General features: G+C 45.5%; 1 protein-coding gene across 3 annotated transcripts; it reads left to right on the top strand.

The window, feature by feature from the left end:
- Positions 1 to 852: 852 nt before the first annotated feature.
- Positions 853 to 20,490, top strand: LOC136198249 (uncharacterized). 3 transcript variants are annotated; one of them, XM_065988163.1, is made up of 7 exons: positions 853 to 891; positions 939 to 1,124; positions 1,188 to 1,313; positions 1,367 to 1,584; positions 1,646 to 1,734; positions 3,051 to 3,088; positions 3,506 to 20,490. In XM_065988163.1, the coding sequence occupies exons 6-7, from the start codon at positions 3,073 to 3,075 to the stop codon at positions 20,248 to 20,250; spliced, it is 16,761 nt and encodes a 5,586-aa protein (XP_065844235.1). In that variant the 5' UTR covers positions 853 to 891; positions 939 to 1,124; positions 1,188 to 1,313; positions 1,367 to 1,584; positions 1,646 to 1,734; positions 3,051 to 3,072; the 3' UTR covers positions 20,251 to 20,490. The 3 variants fall into 3 exon arrangements, with proteins under 3 accessions (XP_065844235.1, XP_065844234.1, XP_065844233.1); XM_065988162.1 differs by having other exon boundaries at positions 1,175 to 1,313; positions 1,518 to 1,584; XM_065988161.1 differs by having other exon boundaries at positions 1,175 to 1,313.
- Positions 20,491 to 20,500: the final 10 nt, after the last annotated feature.

Genomic DNA, 20,500 nt, shown 5'->3' with positions numbered 1-20,500 from the left:
GAAAGAAGAGGCAACGAAGATTAATGAGGATTGTCTTTTGTTCAGGACTGGTCAATCAAGTAAACGTTTGACTCTTAATAAGGAACCGCTGTAAATGTAAAAGGCGTGCGACTTGACGCAAGATTGCGTCGACGGTTCTGAAGAACAGCATTAGCCTCGGACCCAGGCCTCCCCCACGAACTTCGTTAGCTCTCCCAGCTAACGAAGTTCGTGGGGGAGGCCTGGGTCCGAGGCTAGAACAGCATTGTAATTCCTGCGATGGCTTCTTCTGCCCCGTCGACTTTCTAGTATATCAACGCATTTGCACGTCTTCATTCGCAGCGGTGGCGGAAATCAAAGAAGTACTGAGCATGGGAAATGATACGACGATGATGGAATGCGATGTGAAAGAAGTTCTCTAAAGCGCCAATAGCACCAACGTCACCAGTGTGAACGACGGTCATTTTTATCTTGGATCAAAGGCGGTGGCGTGTCACTGCCCTTCTGTTCAAGCTGGCAACCAATACATGCTCACTGGTTACAAAAATCACGACGGCGCCCTCGTTCTCAGCCACGACGGCATTTTTAAGCCGTGGAGAAATGATACTCAACCAGAAATTTCCGAAGCAATTTCTCTAGTGAAGAATGGAAACTGCTCGCTCAGTTACGGCTGGGACGAATGAAGAGGAGGAGGCTGTACGTAAGCAAAAATGACAGAAACTCTAGCGCTCTTTCGCTGGAATCTTTTTCTCAAAAAAAACAACAGTCAATGGTAATAGAGGTAGTAAACGTGAAGTGACTGAAGAAGTTGTTTGCGATCGCCGGTACACATCCACCCCTTAGACATATGATGAGTCACTTTTAGCGCGCGCACGAATGCGACGTTTTTGGGAGTCTTATGGCTCAATTGAGGTGCTTCGCCACGGTCTCGCTGGTTTTACTACTATTCTTTAGTTTAGAGACTTTAGGATAATGGCGAAACGTCATCGAAGCTAGAGAGTTGTCTCGAGACTAGACACGCCGTCTGGTCGATCGCATCGAAACCGGAGTCCGAACGGTGGCTACATGGCAGAAACTCGAAAAGGTTTTCGCGGCTGCCGTCCAACCGGTAGCTGGATTTTTTATGATTTCGACGGAGGATGGAGGTAGGGGGTCACGTTTCTTATCACTATTTTCTGCATGCATTTGCTTACAGCCAACCTATGTAGTCGATCCCTACGAAATCTCCTGGCGGACCTGTGTGTTCTGTGTCTCGTATAACGGCCGGGACGTTTTCGAATGCACGAGACAGCGAAATCTCAGTTCCAGGCCTTCCTACCGCTTCAGCTGTCCAGGTATGGTAAGGCTCGCTCAAACGATGGTACTACTTTCCATTTGACGGGGTTAGGGGCGAGGCTAAATTTGTGGCGTGATACAGGCGTTGAGTTGATTGGCTGCAGTATTTATCTAATTATTGGGGTCGGCTTCTCATTGGCTCTCAGTGCAAGAGCAGTGCGACTGTTCTTCGATCCGCTCATTGTGTGCTCTCGTCTTTCTAGCGCTCATCGCGTTCTTTCTGGCCTTCATTACTTGCAGTTTATAGCCGAAACTTGACTGAACGTAAAGGTATAATCGTCCCTAGGCTCATTTGTGGCTTTACGTTGCATCTTCTCATTCTTTTCGCTAGCCTACTGTACTGAAGATTTTCTCCTGAAGAGTGCGCTAAAAGTTCTTCAGTGGCACCTCCGAGCAGTTTCCTAGACTTTGAAACTAAAGGTACATTCGCGAAAAGATTCTTGCATTGCCATGCTGCCCGATCGAAAGCGGAAAAAATGTCTCTTCTTTCCACTAGTTTAATCTAAACGCGCGCAAAATTCTGGTCCGTACAAGGACTTTTAAAAACACAACGGGTGTAGTATACATAGGTCCCATGCACTACACCCGTTTTTGGTTTCCGCTTTCGATTTTGTTTTCCTTTTCGCAGCCCGCGGTGAGCCGTTTTAGAAGACAGTTCTTTGCGCGCGATTCGCACGTACGCGCGATTCGCACGTACGCGCGAGGGACTTTGTCTCAAACTCGATTTCAGTCCCCCTCTCTTCTCTTTCGTTCCTCCCTCCCTCCCTCCCTTACCCCATGACCCTCCCTTGCGCCAGTGGCCGACCAAAATTGGTTCTTTTCTAATCACGCGCGGCCTGCCGCAAAATCATACTACACCCGTTTCGGTTTGAATGTCCTAGGGACTTTCACTTTCGATTTTCACTTTCGATTTTGACTTTTTGTTCTCAGCCCGCGTCTGAGACACGTTTAAACGGCGCTTTCGATATAACCCGGGAGCACCCTCTAAACTTGTAGGCTTGCGAATCTCGGAAAATTAGTTAGAGACGTGAAATTAAGCTTCGCGCACATGGCGTGGCCGGCCGGCCATCCCTTCTCCCTCCCTCTCTTGTGCGCTTGGCCTGGTGGGGCTGTTTTAACTTCGCGTTGTCTTCCTTAGACACACTATAAAGACGTACAGTAGGACAAACATTTTTGGCGTGTTGCCGAAGTGCGACGTAGCTAATACCAGTGTAGAACAACCGACATCGCTGTGGCAGAAAAAGAAAGCGACTTTTACTCCAGTTAGGCGTCAGTGACGTTCAAGTCTGGTTAATCGTAAACGCGTGTTTCTGCTCGCGGCATCGCGGTCGTCCTAAACTGGTATTACAGGCCTCATCCTTTTGAAACAGGAGTTTCTATTTAATTAAGCAGAGTCGCATTTCTGGAAGATCTGTCAGATGTCTTTAATTAATTACTGTGTCTATCTTAACTGGATATCCAGTCAGAGAACTGCAACTTGGTCACGAGGGAAAGAGGTTTGTCCCACTAGGCCAATGACTCTTAGCTCTCCGGAACCGAGGCTACGTTCGCCATGGGAAACGTTTTTTCTATTGGTGCACTTCCTATAAGCGTCAAATATGATATCTACTTCGCATAATCCTAAGCGCCAGTAGTTGTTTTGTAGAATTCTTAAATCTGCACTGAGCTTTAGTTTCACCCTTCTGCGTATTTTATGATTCCCTGACAGCTTCACATATTGTTTTCTTTATTTCTAGCTTTCGCGCTGAACCACTTGCTATGTCTTTTTTAAAGGGTAAGTAAGTAGTTTTGTAGCGTTCTACTGTACACCACGCACACCAGTGTAAATCACCGCGTTTTTCTGACTTGCACTTGACATGTCTGCTGTTTACTTTTGTAATCGCATCTTTGTTCCTCCATACTTGTGCCGTGCAGTCATTTATAATTTATTCGCGCCTTCGAATCGTCTGCTTTTTAGTTTCCTGGACGTTTTGCGTCATTTTTGTCTGCGTGTATTGTGTTCAAACTCATATAAGTTTCACTGAGCTACGATAAGGCGAAAAGGTCGTAGTTGCTTATTCGTTTTTTATTAAATATGTAACCTGCTCAGCTTATGAGTTTCTCATAAAGTACTCGCAGTTCTTTTGTAATTATTTTTAGCGTTTTTCTTTTTGAGGTGTCTCTGACTGAATGCTTTCAATTTATTTTTTAGGTGTCCGCCGCTTTTTCTTTGGCAGTGGTTACGAAAGTGCTTTAGCTAAAGAAATTAAAGTTGCCTTAGAATTCAAAAAGGGAGAAAAGTCACATGACGACGCTGTAATTGGAATCATAAAAAAGCTCGACGCTTTTGACGCCAGTAATGCGAAAGACGAGCAAAATGGAAAAACGAATAAGAACTTTGAAGAGGACGTTGTTCAAGCTTCTGCTGCTGTGAGCAGCTACTTTCAAGAAAAAGAAAATTTCCCCCACAGGTTCATACAAGAATTAGTCGTATTTTGCCGTTTTCGAAATTACGAGTATCATTTGAAAGCGCGAAAGGCAGCCACTAAAGCGGTCAACATTGCAATAATACGAAATGCTGTTACCTCTCTTTCTACTAAGGATTTGGAGCGTATGAAAAGTCTTCCACAAAGCTGGCCACTAGAAATTGCTTCGAAGTTCCTTCTCATCGAATGTCAAGCGTTACGAGAAATCAAGGACAAGTCTGCAATTCATCAATACTTCAAAACATTTGCTGCTCTGTCTTCTGTTGAATATTCACGGAATAGATGTTTTACTGAAATAGAAGGCAACGACGTGCTTGGGTTCAAGGCTTGGAAAGGTTTCGGTACTGAAGTGCTGGAATCACTGCTGGAATTCGTCACTGCTAACAGGACTATCGCAAAGCTCAGGAGCCACAGTTTTGTCACGATTACTAAAGACGTTTTTTCCGAGTCCAACTGGGTTAAAGCTGTTGTCGATTATTTTCCTAAGTTCTCTGTTGTCAGCGCGGTTTCTGCGAAGGAAGTCTTTGAAAAGTTGAAGAGCTGTGTTCAAAATTCTTCAGATTTTGTTCGATGCTATGTATTCGAAACAATTCACAAAGACATGCTCCAACCAGGAAGCGAGGAGAGACTCCGAGCGACGTTTGTATCGGAAGTCTTTCGAAAAAGGTTTTCTCAGGCGTTTAGAATCGCATCTGACGTGATAAACTCTCTCGCCTCAATAAAAAGAATTTTTTCAGAATTCCCAGCAATGGAGGAAGCGCCTGTTTTCAATTTTTTTGAACTATTGGTCGGTCATTTGGCAGAGAAGATGACTGGAACAAGAATTGAAATTAGTCTAACTGATCTTTCAAAATTAGCTCTGGGTCAAAGCTTTCCGTGCGCTGATAAATTGGCCTTTACTGTGCTTGTGAGCGCTCTTTCACATCATTCGCTAAAATTCCAAGGAATGTCATTCGCCAATGCTGCGAATGATCTTGCAGATGTTGTCAGGGGATTTCGTGAAGAGAAGTACTTCAAAGATTTTGCTGAAGGCGGATATTTGGCCATTTTGTTTGAGTTTCTTACCGAATCCATGGTTAAAATTTCACCAATAGTAGCTCTTTTTCGATTTCTACTTCGGTCTAACCTTCATTCGTTTCCTGCTAACAATTTGCCTCTTCCTTATGAATTTCCCTCCTTTTCTCAGCCACAGAAGTATTTGCAGGAAACAAGAGAAATACTGAAAGTAATTTCGGTTTGCAACAACGTTGGCAGCCCCTTTCTCATCTATGAAGTGTGGAAAATGTTTTGCCGTTTTTTGTCGAAGAAAATCGTTCAGAACAATTTGAATCTAACAGACTTCGTGCATTCTTTCACCGCTGCTAAACCCAATCTTTTTCTTGCCAAGCTGGTTTTCTTCTCTGCCTGCCTAGAGCAGCACTTGACTAAGTACGGTGACAAAACTATAGTCAATAGTGGCACCGCGGTCATTGTAAAAGAACTGCACCAAGTCAAGGAACAATTGGGAGAGACCGAAGAAAAACTACTTTACGGCTACAACAGAGTTGGCGAACTGGTCAGGAAGCACCGCGAATCAATATTATCCGGCTGCTTTACGGAAAAAGAGTACAGCGAGTTTCTAGAGAAGAATTCTGTCACAAACGGTCTCCTCAATGCTCTCAGCTTGCCCGAGATAAATGAGGCGGACATTCCGGATTTTCAGGCGGCTAAGGCGACTCTGAATGCACTGCGTCCGTTACTTCATCGCCTCAAAGAACTGACGGGTGATAGTGAATTAACTAAAGTGACTCAAGATATCGATGTGGCTGTAGGAATTGAACACGAGACTGTCAAGTATAAAGCTCTTAAAGACATAGGAGACAAAGCCCAAGATCTTGTTCAGCAACTCGAGGATATTGAACTTCCAGATTGCACAACGCCTTCTAACGTGAAGGACTTTCTCGCTCATTTTATACATAACCGCAGCGGTCTTTTTAACGGGCATTTAGACATGCTTAGCTCGTCTCAGCAATCTAACAGAATGTGGGTCGATGTTGTTAAAGACTTGGCGTTTCAGATACATAGAACATTCTCAAATCTTCTAAAGTTGAAAGTCAAAGTGGGAACGTTGAAGAATCTTCTATCAAAACTCGAAGAAAGAGGTGTGCAATTTACTGTTGAGAACGAAATTCGAATTCTGCAGACCTTTCCACCTTACGGCGATGCATCAGCACCAGACGTGCTAGCTGGCATTGAGACTGCTCTGGAGAACGTGCATTTGTTCACTTGGTTACCGTCTTTCGTTGAAGCCGTTGAGTATCTTGGGAGCGTCGAAAAAAATGACAACGATTTCCTCCTTGTCCAAGAAGCAGCGAAAGATCTTAAGAGCATTGACAAAATGGCACTGGACAGCATTCGTGAGCGTTTTGCCGAAATGAAGGTTCTTTTCAGAGGAATAAGTGCTAACAGCTTCCGGCTCGTGCGTGTCGCAAGCGAGTGCAAGAATTTGATCCAGTTCTTTCGCGATCCGGCGAACGAGTTCTGTTCCGAGCGCGGTTCGAAGCGATTTCGCGAACTGCGTGATCTCATAACGACGCGCTTACAAGGAGACAAGTTTCACAGCTCGCTGATGAATGCTGTTATTGCGTCTCACTCCTCTCTCACGCCGTGGCTGAAAGAGAAGCGAAGTCTGTCGGCAACTCTAGCAGAAGTGCGGACGCTTCATCAGGCCACGGAAGACTCAGTCAAATTTCTACAAACGGCGAATTCCAATATGTCACAAATTACGATTCTTTTTCAAAATGCCACTGCGGCAAATATGGACAACTTTCATCATCTTGTCGAGAAGCTGAACATGAACGGCAAGGTCGTCGTTCATCTGAGGCGCCTAAGTGGCGAAAAGTCGACATTCAAGCTTCTCATCGAGAAGAAGCAAAAACTATTTAGGAAGCTGAAAGAGGCCCAAGACGACGTGGAAATCAGCGAAGCGCAAATTGAGGAGCTTAATCGGCGTCTCGTCTTCGCCTCCAAAAAATCCGGCAACGAAGGTTCTTTAATTTTTCGGAAAAAGCTAAGGGCGGCCAATACTCTCGTGCAACGGTTCTTCGAGCTGGAGGCGTCCGGATATCCTATGTGCCAGGATCGCGTGCTGGACTTCCGCTTCAACGAGTCAGACATGTACGACAGCGAAAGAGAGTTGGGCCTCGTTCTGGTTGAGTGGAACGAGTTAGCCTCTTCGCTGAGAGAAGATTTTCGAATTTTTGCTCTCTTTTCCAAATTTGACTTGATGACGATGATCGTCCTGATGTCGAAAACGGAAATTCGCGGTCGTCTTTTGAAGAAGTTCTTGGGCTCCATCGAACGCAATGATCCGGAGGAAGACCATCGGCTCGCTGCATCGTGCCTTACTCGCTACTTCGAAGCTGCGTCGCTTTTTCTAAAGCAAGACTTCGAGTGCGACGAGAAAGTAATTGTGACTGAGATGAAAGCTGTGGAAGCTGATTGCGATGAATATGCTAGAATTGCGGACAAGTTGAAGGACGTAGCCAAGGCTCTGATCCGGCTTCCACCCGAGGTTGACTCCAAAGGCAGCCAGAGTGCCTACTCTCTGTCTCCGACTTCGCCGTCGGAGGTGAATGTGTTTTATCTTCTTTGTAAAATATTTTCGGATGGAGGTCATTTACCGACTTACTTTCAAATACTCTGGTGCTCTCGCTCGACGTCAGTCGAACAGCTAAACGATTTCTTCGAAAAAGTTCGCCTCTTTGCTGACTTGGATTTTGTTTTCGTCGGAGTCGACTTGCTCCAGTTTCGCGTGCGCCAAGCTCTCTACAAGAAGCAGGAGGAAGTGTCTGAGTGGACTTCGCACGGAAGCGTGCACTACATTTTCACGGACTCCGGAAGCACGGCGCACTCTCAGCTAATGGAAGTTTCCGAGTTCGAAGTGACACCTGAGCTCGTCGCCGAGTTAAAAGACCGTCTCTCTCAGATGGCGTCTGACTCCAATAGGCCAAGGGTCGAATGCGTTTTTGGCGCCCAGGGCATAGGGAAGAGCCACTTCATCCAGAGAAACTTTGTCCTCAGTTCTGGAAAAGACACCGCTAGCATAACAGTTGCAGTCAACGAAGAGATTGATGTTCCTTCTCTTGTTCAGAGATTTAATTCTCTTCCAGACAAGGCAGTTATAGTCTTCAACGTTTCCTCCTACTGTAAGAACTACGAAGTCAACCGGCTGTTTTTCGATCTTGTGCTGTGCGGCGGGCTTTACAGCGAAACGCAAAGTTCTCTGTTCTGTTTGAAGAGGAATTGTTCGTGGAAATTTATTGTTGAACTACCCTGTTTTGACGAGGAGTATAGTGCTGAGACAACAGGCCGTTCAATCGAAACACGCGTTCCTTTGCTTAGTCTGATTTCGTCGGAGATAACAGAGGTCACAGACGAGAACAATCCTTGGACAATTGATGGAATGGAACTGGAAATAGCCAAGTGGGTCAAGGCGAACCACACAGGTCAAATTGACATGAAGAAGGGCGTAGACGAAATCAAGGTCGACGAAATTCAGGACGGAGACGAGGCGAGAACGATGATTATTGAGCATTTACTCAAACTATGGTTGGTTGACGTCGTCCCGGAGCAAAAGAAAATAGTTCGTTTCTCGCTTCAACTTCTTAAAATGCGATTCGAAGGTTTCAAATCGTTTTCTTTCAAATGGAATCGAGACGTACCGCAACTCGGATCAACTCTATTTAGACAGTTTTCGGACGAAGTGAATCATTTGTGCAAAAATGACCTAAACTGCTCTTGGTCTGAATTCAAGCAGCCCTTCCTTCTCACAGAACAAGGACCCGGTGTGGAGCCTTCTTACTGCGTGTTTTACAAAGGAGCATACGAAACCTTGCGACCCGAACTGAGAAGAGTGACTGAAGGCGGCGAAAAGGGTTTAAAAAAGAAAGAAGAAGAAGATAAGAAACGCCTTAAGAAGGAAGAAGCAGAGGGCATAAAAGGTCTTCCTCCGTATCAGCGATTACACGAATACATAGGTTGGGTTCTACATCTGCGTCCGGAAACTGTCGACGCTCTCGTCCGCAAGAAGCGCTTTGTTCTCACAGAAGAGTTCGCCTACAAGATCATACTTCTTCATCAGAGAAAAGAAGCGAGGGCTTCTGTTGTAATAGAAGGCGAAACGGGCGTTGGAAAAACGTTTCTCCTCGAGATGTACGCTATGCTACTCAACGAGGGAATGTTGAGAAAAAAGGACAACAAGGACAATCCGCGTCTTCTTTCTCGTCTCTGTCACTGGACTAGCAAAGCTGTGTTACCGTTGATCGACAAGGCCGACTTAGCCAAACTTGAAGAGCCCACTCTCGCCAAGCGTCTTGACAACGAGGATTTTGACGATAGTGGCCTCATTGAAGTCTGGCGGGAAATTTCAAAAGGGCCGAAAGGCGAAGAGATTCAAAGAAGTCTTATTGATCAGATCAACGCCTGGTTTCAAGATCTAAGACTTCTGCTGGAACCACACGGGAAATTGAAAATGTGGCTTGACAAAGAAGCCCACTGCGAGACTGCGAACTTAGTTCAGGCGGTGCTTCAGTGGGAACTCTATCCACTTTTTCACAAACTCCTAATTCATCCTGGACTCACTGTAAACGACGTCATGAACTTTCTGAAGCCTATCGTCGCTAAAGCAGAGCAACTTCCTCAAATTGAATTTATTATCTTTTTTGACGAAGTCAACACGGCATCTTGCCTCGGACTTTTCAAGGAAATTCTGATTGACGGAACTATCGATGGACACGAACTGCCAGAGAACTTGTTCTTTGTGTCGGCCATCAATCCTAAGGTGGAGGAAGACGAAAATGAGAGGACCGACGTGGACCTGGGAAATCCTGAAGATCTTGGAAGAAGAGTTTATCACGTTCACAAACTTCCGTCTTCCATGGAGACCCTCAAGTGGAAGTTTCCGGGGATGGATGATAGAGCACTGAAAGGCTACATTGAACGTAAAATTGTCATTCAAGAGGATACTTTCGGAAACGATCTCGAAGGCAAGCCTATATTGTTGGACGCTTCTTCTAGAGAACTCTTTTCTAAGCTGCTTCTTTCCGCTCACGATTTCTTCAGGAGAGAGGACGAAAGCAAAGTTAGTCAAAGAGACGTCAAGAGAGTTTTTGAGCTCTGTCCCTTTATGTGCAACTATGCTCTAACAGATGAGGAGAAGCTTTCCTACAGTCCTCAGTCCCTCCTCAAGAAATGCTTCTTCTTGTCAATCGCTCTTGTCTATTATTTGAGATTGCCCGAAAAGAGTCCTAGCGGTGGCCAAAGTAGAGAACAGTTTGAAAAATTCGGCAACATTCGGCTTTATAAATCGTTCAAAGAAGACGTTACTAAAGTCATCGATAATTTCGTCACAAGGGAACATTTTGTTTTTCCGCCGGGTGTTGCTCTGAACAGAGCTCTCAAAGAAAACGTCTTTGCCACTGTCGCTTGCGTACAAACGAAAGTGCCGCTCGCTATCATTGGAGCTCCGGGATCGTCAAAAACTCTGAGTTTCAACATCGTACGAGATAACTTGCACGGCCCAAATCATTCTCCGAAGGAATTTTGCAAGCGTTTTTACGCAGTCGATCCCTTCTTTTATCAGTGCTCCGAATACTCGACCCCAAGCGAAATCGAAAGCACCTTTGCAAAGGCAAGTGAACGTCAGAAATTCTACGCCGATAGAGGAGAGCAGACTCGATGCGTCGTTCTCCTTGACGAGGCGGGCTTGTCGCTCAAGAACGAGAAGCTCATGGTCCTTAAAGTGCTTCATCCGCTCCTCGACGATCCTCAAGTTTCGTTCGTTGCTATATCGAATCAGCCCTTTGATTCCGCTAATGCTAACCGAATGGCAACGGTGTTTCGCTCTCTGGCCACCGAAGACGATTTGCTCGTATTGGCCGAAGGTTGTCTCGGTGCTGACTTCAAGCAAAGCGGAAGTGACTCCGAGTTGAAGGATTTCGTCTTGGGACTATGCGACAGTTACACGGAAATAATCAAAGACGATAAATTCAAAAACTTCTTTCACTATCGAGATTTCATCTACACGCTTCGGTTAATTCATCGCCACTCGTGTCTCCACGACGAGGGCGAACGAGTAAAGAATCTCAGCATCCATCCCCTTCTGCTCCTTCGGGCTCTCGAAGAAAACATGCGCGGCAGTGGAACCGAAGACTTCAAGGAAGTAGTTGCTATTTTCTTCGAAAACGTCCAAAGGCGTCTGAGGCGTTCGTATGAAGTTCCAGCAAAGGAAGACTACAGAGATGTCTTAACAATCCTTCAGAGCGCCTTGAATCCAGACAGTGGCTCCCCTGTGACCAAAGTTCCCACTGGCCACCCCCTTTCTCCTCGATTCATTATGATAATCGATCCGTCAGACGACGACACCGCCGTGAAACTGCTATTCCAAAGTGGACTTCTCTCCCCCGAAGATGGAAAAGTCTTCCGCCTCAGTGAATTTTCAAAAGATCAGACGCCTTTGCACGACATTCAGGTTCTTTCGGATATTCGGAATGCGCTCGAAGACGGCCTCCACACGATTCTTATCAACACAGACAGAATACACGGAAGTCTCTACGATCTCCTAAACCAAAATTGCCGTATCGTCGAAGCCGGAAAAGACGATGGCGAAGCGGAAATCTACGCGAACATTCCCATTGGCGAGCACACGTTTCCCAGTCGAGTTCATCCGCGCTTTCGTTGCCTCGTCATTCTCAAAAAAGCGCTGTTGGAATCGACTCCAGCACCGTTTTTGAGCCGATTTTCGAAATATTTGCTGTCTCCCACCGACTTTCTGACGTTTTTCGTTGACAGAATGTCGGAAAGTCAGAGATCGGTCCTGTCTTTCAGGGAGCCTTTGGCATCGTTTGCCGATTTCCTAGGCGCTGAAGAACTGATCGGTTTGGACAAGGAAAACACTATATCATCACTTCTTCTGTCCTACCTTTCCAGCGAAGGAGAAATGTCGGATAGGAGTTTTGAAATTTGGAATAAAACTCCGCCTAATGTACAGGACGTTATTCAGCGTCACACGAATGATCATTACGAGATGTTACTGGCTGCTTTGTGTGCAAAACTTCTTCAGATAGTTCCACCCGAGGGACTCATTTTGAAACTTCCTACGATAGGAAGTCCGTGGAACGACATGTTCTGCAAATTGTACTTCAACGTAATCCAGCAATTTTCTCTGCGGTCGCTAGCCATTCGCTTGATGAATAAAGAATTTCAGCAGTCGAAAGTACTGGCTTACTGTCGCACAAATCCATCCGTGAGTCTCTTCTCCACCTCGGACCGTCATCGGTCTGAAATCTTCGGCGACGAAGCGATGGCAGTCTGTTGTCGCGATATAAAAGCCTTTTCTTCTCAAGAAGACTTCGAGCACTTTCTCATCAATGACTTTTACAAGAACAGTCATCAAAAACTCCTCCTTCTTACAGTCGGCGCTCTAGAAATAACTGACATTCACGTCATTTTTCATCTGGTTGAGAGCGTTCACGCCCAAAATGAAAAGAAAGCGGTTCTCGTCTTGTTTCATTTTCGTTCAGATAAGCTCTTCTCGAATTTAGTTTATCCCGCTCAGTTCCTCAACGGATGGGACACGGTTTATCTCGATATTTGCGACGATCGGGCAGCAACACAGGTGAAGCATTGTGTGTCAGCGTTGCTGTCAAACAACGCGGAACAGCCTCAAGAGGTATTCGCAAGCAGAGACATTGAAAGAAAAGCCGAACGTGAAGCGATTCAGTATTTTTGTTCGAAGCATGGACCTGCTCCTGTGAGACCGACTATGCTGCAAGCGCTTCCTTCTTCTGTCAAAAAGTTCTATCAATATTTTCCCAAATCTGGACAGAAGTCGAGAGAAGATGACGTCCGTAGACTTCTGGAGGAAGCCCCGAGTGTTTTCGAATTTATTTCGAAACAGTTTGCTAAACAATTGTCGCCTAGTGAGATTGGCACTTTGCTCTATCGACTCGCCTCAAACGTTTTTACTCAAGGAACGTCAGGCTTTGCAGAAGCTGTCGAACATCGCCTACTATCCCAGTTCAAACTATTTGCTTCTTACTATCTACTGGCAATTGCTAAAAATTTTGGTTTGGCAGCACTTAGCAGCTTTATAGAAAAAGGAGTTGATTGTAATGCTCTTCCAGCACTTCTCGACCTGATTCCCAAGCTAAAAACTCTTCTGGAAACGGCAATGCAGCGGAAAAATCGAGGCCCTGTAACAAACGAAGAAGTATTTCTTCCAGAATTTCCTTTACGTGGCTTTTTTCAACGACGTCTTGACGCCATTGCAAAGGGCACTGCAGAAAACGACTTAGTCGCCACGTCAAAGCTTATTGATCAGCGTCTGAAAAGAAGGTTGGCTGAGATTAGGCTTGCGATGATTGAAAGCGAGGAAATTTTCGAGCTATGGGAAAGTGATGCATTGAAGCGACTCTGCATCGCAAGTCAGTCAGCTTATAGTGATGAAGGTTTTCGCGTTGTTCGTCACTGGTTTCGCTGCGAATTTACCGAAGACTGCGGGAGCATGATTGCGTACTGTCAGGCAACTGCACATCTTTTCAAAGACGACTTGATTCTTCTCTATTCAGCAGCAAGATCTATCTCCGGCTTGGAAAGTCCTATTGACGTACTGTGCAACCAAACGAGACGGGGCAAGATAATGAAGGAAGCCGTCAGGTGTCTGTTCAAAGCCCTCTGGCAGAAATTATGCTCCATTGTTAGATCAGATACAGATTCGTTCATCGACTCTCGAAAAGTTTGGCTATCAACATTTCGTTTTGTCTACAGCTTCTTTCCCTTCAGCACTTCTCTCTCTGTTTATGAATCAAAGGAATATCACGTGGAAATGATGAGTGTTGCCTATTCCTACATGATGTATCAGAGCACGGCAACTTCGGCCGAGGAAACGATGGCTTTTCTATCTGAATTAATAGCCTTGGCTGACGGCGATGACGAATCCTACGACTTTAAGCGAATTATCGATATTCTTTCCTTTCGTTACGGAGACACAAACGATGAAGACATTCTACTAGGAATCAAAGATGTTCTTCAAGAAATTGTCTTTTGGTTTGTGCAAAATCAGAGTCTCACTCCGGAGACATTTGGCGAGCGAAAAGAGGATCTGCTTAAAATTCTCGAAATTGTTAATTTCGGCATTTGCAATGAAAAAGTCCTCCTCCACGCGTCGCTCTCTCTTCACGTTCTGACTCTTCTGAAAAATAAAGTCAAAGAGGAAAATTTCGTCAACCTTGTTAACGAAAGCACACGGACTTTGCGGACTGGAGACGGGAGAGCCTTCTACGTACCACGGTGGTACGGGGAGGAAGAAAGAAAGCAGACAGCTTCAGCTTTCAAGTGTCCTATATCAGACGTTTGGTTTGGTATACAGTTGGAACAAAGCCAAAACGAAGAAGACTTTGATGGTGAAGATGTGCTCGAGTCTAAGCGGAAGGCTTATGGGATTCTATGCAACTATTACGATTTTGTTCAAGGTGATGCTCCTAGGGCGCAAGCACCTCTTAGCTTTCAGTTAGAGTATGCTGTCAACTTTCAAGCTTTCCTTCGAGCGTTGAGTGTTTACTGTAAGTGCCATGGGCCTGGTGAAAACTTTCTGCAAAAATACGAAGGCACACAAATTGTACAAGATGCATTCCAGTATCTTCTTGATGCGAACAAAAGCGGATATTCGCCGAAACATTACACAGCTTTCATTCACAATTTGATACAAGCAGCCGGTCTGTCAAAAGCTGCCGATTTACTCTCAAACTGCAGCGACGACAAGCTAAGGTCTGACGGCAAAGTCCTAGCCGGAAAGGGTGAACAGCGGAGAACTTTCTCATCTTTGTCATTTATGACGACACACTCTTCCTTCGCCGAACTTCAGAACTTAAGATCGATGTGCAATAATTTAAGCTCCAAATTTGCGAGCTCTAATGCAAGCGATGTGGTTCGACATTGCGCTGAAGTTCACCGGTCGTCGTCCACCATTGGCGTGTATAAATCAGAAAGCTGCCTGAAGATGTGCATTGCTCTTTGGTGTTCCGAAGTTGATCAGCCACCAATGATTGATAAAGCGCGTAGCGTTGCTAAGCAGTCGGACGCCTTAGTCTGGGAGCCGTTTGAGTCAAAGTTTATCCAGTTTATCCTTGACCCGAAACCTTTTCTTGACGCTCTCGGAAAAAATATTGCTCTTCACAGCGTTTTCTGTGAGCGGCAGAAAGTTGATGAAGATACCAAGTTCTGCCGCGACTTTATTGTTCAGCACGTCGCTCTGGTGATCGGCGGCGGCATGAAGTCGTACTTTGCCTCAGTTCTCAAAAATCCGCGAAGTCTTGACAGAACATTTCCTTTCGGGCGTGCATCTTACTGTAATTCTCAAAATTATATTCATAGCTTTAAACTGGATTGCTTCAACATCTATTCCGACGATGGAGACCCATCGGAGCTTTCCTCTACCCTAACTGTTTCCGGACAATACCTTGCGACTGCTTTTAATTTTGCTGCTGTTTTAATGAGTTTGGTTCTCAACTTCACTGATGCCAATTCACTTTTTGCGAATAACATTCTCTCCAGTGGACTTGTTAATGCTGTTCCTGGCAGCACCGTCACAGAAAGAGCTGTAAACTTCTGTTGGCAAAGAGTCAAGACGCCGTTACTGTGGCTTCAGGGCAAGTTGAAGTTGCGCTCCGAGCAGATGTCTTTGTGGCTCAGTCGCTCTCTTGAAAGATTCTTTGTCGTGCAGGGACAATCGACTCTTTTCGGCTCATTGTACTCTAGCGGCGCCTTAAGAGACGACGCAGAACGGCATTTTGAGAAGAACGTCGTCCAGTTTACGTGCGAAAGATTTCAGCTGTATCAAGACGAAATGGCTCAGAGGCAAAATCAAAATCAGAAACTGGTTGTCGAGCTCAGAGCTTTTTCTAATAGCCTGCCTCTACCGGCAGCGTTCGACGAATTTCGTGACTCTTTGGTGCATGCATGTGCCTCTGAGGAATCGTCTTTGGAGACTCTACGTTTCCTTGTGAGTCGTATGCAAACGTTTCAAAGAGCAAAGGAGCTAGTCCTGCCTCTGGCTGCAATGTTTTTGTTTCTTCACGACGAATTGTCACAGACTGCGCACTCTCTCGACGATTCTATGCTTTGCCAAGTAGACTTGTACATTGAAAAGCTTGATCAAAAGAGCGGGAAAAAAGCCGCTGTAGTGAAGGAGATGATTAGAAAAGGAGTCGACGCTTTCAACGTCTATCACAAACTTTGCCAGGGAAATTTTCAAGCTGGAGCCTGCGATGTTAGGTCGGAATTTGCGCCAATTACCGACGACACTCCTCTTCGGTACTGCGTCAATGTAAAAGACGAATCCGATGAGAATCAATTGAATTTGGTATATCGTGTTCTCGATCGTCTTGTCGTCCAGCAAAAGGACTTGTTAATCGCGTGCGAAAACTTGAAGATGACGGAGGACAATAGGCTAACAGTGATCCTTGAAGCCTGCTCTCTCGAAGACGACATTTCTATGACGGAAGTGCTGCGTTCAGGAGGCTCTGGAATTGTACAAGTGAACTTCCCCGAGTTCTGCTCCTTTGTTGAAGGCTGCAGCAGGGAGGTCTATTTAGAGGAGATTCAAGGTAGGAAGGTAGAGTTTGATCTTGAGCGCATTCAACGTATTGCGCTTACCCAATACGTCGTCAGCGGTCGTCGCATCGATCTCGAGTCGTTCAACCGAACGTTTCAGCTGCGCAAGGAAGTTGATGTGGAAGAACAGTTTGAAGAAGCCGGTGTAGCAGATGATGTTTCCGCCAAATTTGATTTGTCGGAGAATTTCAAAAAGAGCATTTCCGATTCGTGCAAGTCAAAAATTGCTCGCGATTTCTCGGAGAGACCCTATCAAGAGCGTCTTGCCTTATGCGAAAATGCCGAAAAATTACTTGAAATTTTGTCCACCTCCAGGGATCCCATTGACTCCAGGGAGAATCTTTTGAGTTTTGCTAACGAAAGGGGCATCGATCTTCCTGAATCTGATGCTATCTCTGATCTTTCTCTTGCCAATGCCTTGAATCTTTATGAATTGTTTGTCACTCATACACACAGCCAGTCACAGGTGAGCAAGAGTTTGCCCGCTGCTATTTCTCAGGCTCTAACGAGAAAGCAAGAAGAAGAAATTAAAAGGAAATTTCTTGACTATGACTTGTCCGAGCCTGCCATTCTCTTGACAGAATCGAATAGGGCTCTGCGAATTTTGCACGAATCTATACAGTTAATAGCTCAAAATCCGGACGAAAAGCTCCTGTCTGTTCTGACGAGAACTCCGACCGGACTATCATCTCGACTTCTCAATGGAGTCCCAGACGACGTGATGTGCAGGCAACTAGCTCCTGTTATGGACTTGTTTGCTGGATATGCCAGTTCGGCGAGGCAGAAGAAATTTGAACAGGGCAGCAAGCTGACTTGGACGATCAGTCAGGGCGACGAGCAAAAGAGCGAAGAATCGAAAAATCGTTTCATGTCGTTCCGGAAATTTGCTGACAGACAGTTCCGTCGTAAGGCAGCTGTCGAAGAAGAAGGAGAAGGAGCAGAAGTGAATGCTCGTGACTTAGTCGAGGAAGACGAGGGGGAGGAGGATGACAATTTGCGGTTGGGATTTTATGACGACGACGATCTAAGTGAAGCGGAGTTTTATGAACGTGAGAGCCTGGAATTTCCTCAAGATGCTACTTTTGGCGAAGAACGAGTCGAGGCAGAATTGGCTGAAGATGAAGTTAGTGAAGACGAAGGCATTAGAGAAGATGAAGAAGTGGATGATCTTCCTTCTGCTGAAGTTGAAGAGAACGTAGAGGATAGAAGCGAAAATGGAGAAGAAAACGGAGGGCTGGAAGAAGAAGAAGAAGAAGAAGAAGGAAACGGCGACAAGCATGGTGAAGAAAGAGAGGACGAGAGTTTGGAGTTGCAAGGCCAGGAGGAGGAGTTCTTTTACTCTTCGTCTGATAATCAAAACTTCGAGCGTGACGGAATTCGTGCGTTGATCAGTAATCGTCCGTTTGCATTTGAACATGAATCCGCCGAGCGCATAGCATTGAACTTTCGCGCTCGCGTTAAGCGAGTCAAAATCAAAGAATTCGTACCAATGTTCGCCTTGAAAGTTGGAAACGATAGAGCAAAGGTGCAAGTGCACAATTTGCCAGGACAGAAAAAGCCTGAAACTAGCGTCCAAACGCCAACTTCTTTCAATAAGAAGTACAAGGGAAAGCGATTTGCTAACGAGTGTGGACTAATACTAGACGACGACCAATTTCCTAAAACAAAAAAGAAAACCGATCCAGCTGTACTTTACTACGTCGAAAAGGCGAGCAGCGTTGTCGTCACTGTGAAATCGACGGACGGTTCAACGCCTAGGCTTTTTGAGGAGGACTTTCAATCGTCGGCGACAGTTGAGAATGTGATCAGTGCGCTACTGAGACACTTGGAACCCGAAACAGCTAAGAACGAAACTGCGGTGATGTTTCTCCCCGACGGCACAGTCGTCGACAGTGCAACTCGCCTAGACGACCTCGACGAAGAAGTTCGGACAAGTCTCTTCTTCCGTGTGGGAGCACGCTACTATTATCACTGCCACTTTCCTTCTGGTGAAGCAGACGATATCTGCCTTGTTCCTGAAAAGCTAGAGACGTTCTTGTCTCGCTTAGCTATGAACGAAGTTCCTTTGACTGACCTTAGTACATTTACGGAAAAGTTCTTTTGTTGGCCTTCGTTTAGCGATGAAAGGCTCGAGACAGCGGACAATTTTGTCGAAGTAAGATTTTTCCCGTTTGATGGAGTGTTACTGGTCAAAGTGTCGGTTGAAGACGGTGAGGATGTGAACACCCTTCCAGCTTTATTCTCTACAACAACTCAGTCAGTTCTCGGGCACTTTGGCTGCAACCAGGAAGAGAGATCGGCTCGTCTTGCGGCGAAAAGGTCAGGGCGATTTCTTCCAATGCACGCGCCTCTTGGGCACACTTGCAGAAGCGGAGCCGAACTCCTTCTGAGCACGCACGACGATAAAACGTGGAGTATAAATGCAGCCTATCTGAAGCCTCATCTTAGAACGGAAGCAATTTCTGTGATAGGCGATAAGACGTGCAGAGAAATTCTTGAAATAATCCAAGCAGCTAACGGTGATGAACACGACGAGGACGCCAATGTCCATTTAACTTATGGGCTGTCGAGTCTGCGTTTTAGCCCGGACTGTGAGCTCTCTGCAGACCGCCTGGGCTCAACACCGGTTGTAGTGGTTGAAGAAGCCAATGCTAGGAAGGAGAAAACCTTATCTTGTTATCTGTATAACAGCCATTCTCTGGAGAGAAAGAGAGAAGGAGAACATTCAGTTGACTTGGTTGAATCAGATGTCAGACGCTCCATTCCAAGTCGTATGCTTTCGCAGTTCGTCAGCTTTTTCAGCCGCGATCCTGCGAGTCCTAGTCTGCTGCCGTGTTCTTATCCCTTTTGTACTGTTGAAGAAACTAACGTCATTATTGGACGAAACACTGACATCTCCAACTTGGTACTCTCCCCTAAACCAATGGCGACGATTTGCCTTGGATACTGGACAACAGTTCCGCCGAAATTGTGTCAAGCTAATATAGCCGTAGAAAAGAGCGGTAGCTCGCTCCCAGACGTGCATTTTGAGCTTCCTGATGAAGGAATTACCGCAGGAGAATTGAAACTAGTTGCTTCGGCACTTTTAGGTGAAAAGAAAAAGAGGTGCGGTTTCACCTCTGTCAAAGAGAATGTAGCTATCAATGACGAAACCTTTGCCGTTACTTTGCAGCCTCAAGCCGACGAAAACTATTCTCAAATTCATATAAAAATGACAATTGAAGAAGGGCCCGAAGAGGCCGATCTCATTCTCCGGTTTGAGGACCAACGAATAGAAGTCGAAGTCGAGGTCGGCAAGACCTACGACGAAGTTCTGACGGAACTGTTCGAGCATCTGGGAATGGACGATTTGATTGACAAGAAAGAAGCGTACGAAATTGCCCTCAACGATACGCCAATGGAAAGACCTGAAGTCGACTCGGAGTCTGAGTCCGAAGAAAAGTGCACGCTGAAAGAGCTGCTCGCTTTTGTTGACAGCGACCCTCTTGCACAAATTGTTGTTTCTGTAAGTCCGATTTTTAAGAATTTCAAAATTCGTCTGAAAGGCAGTCGTGATCAAGAGGAGAGATCTGTTGATGACGTTTTGTTTCCTTTGAACGCAACTAGAGCAGAAGTTCTTGAAAAAATTGCTAAATTGTTTGAAATTGTTGATTTACCTGAAGCATCTTTTTCTGTCGAAATGAACGGAACGAGTCTCGCGGAGGATGATTGGCTACTCACGACCTTTGAATTTCTGCCCGACGAAGAAAAGCAAGATCTGGTCCTGGATGTTGAGATCGGAATGGAAGGGGAGGAAGCTAGGAAGCAAGAAGCTCAGTAGGTTAGCTCGAACTGAAAGTGTTTTTTTCACTTTTGTCTGTCTTATACATGCATACAAAGTGCACTGCGTTTCTATAGTAACTTACACTATTACCTAAATTTAGTTTAGCCTAATTTAGCCGTGCTGCTATGCATTTTTGCATGACATTATTTTAGCTTTTTGTGTCACTCTACCAAACCGTCATTTTGTCACTGCTGGTTTAGTGTGCTGCTTTGTTTCAATAAAAACTTGATGTCCTTATCCGGGTATC

This window comes from Oscarella lobularis, chromosome 18 (assembly GCF_947507565.1).
Source record: "Oscarella lobularis chromosome 18, ooOscLobu1.1, whole genome shotgun sequence".
NCBI lineage: Eukaryota > Metazoa > Porifera > Homoscleromorpha > Homosclerophorida > Oscarellidae > Oscarella > Oscarella lobularis.
Note: the sequence above shows the minus strand (reverse complement) of the source record. Positions and strands in the feature narration are given on the sequence as shown.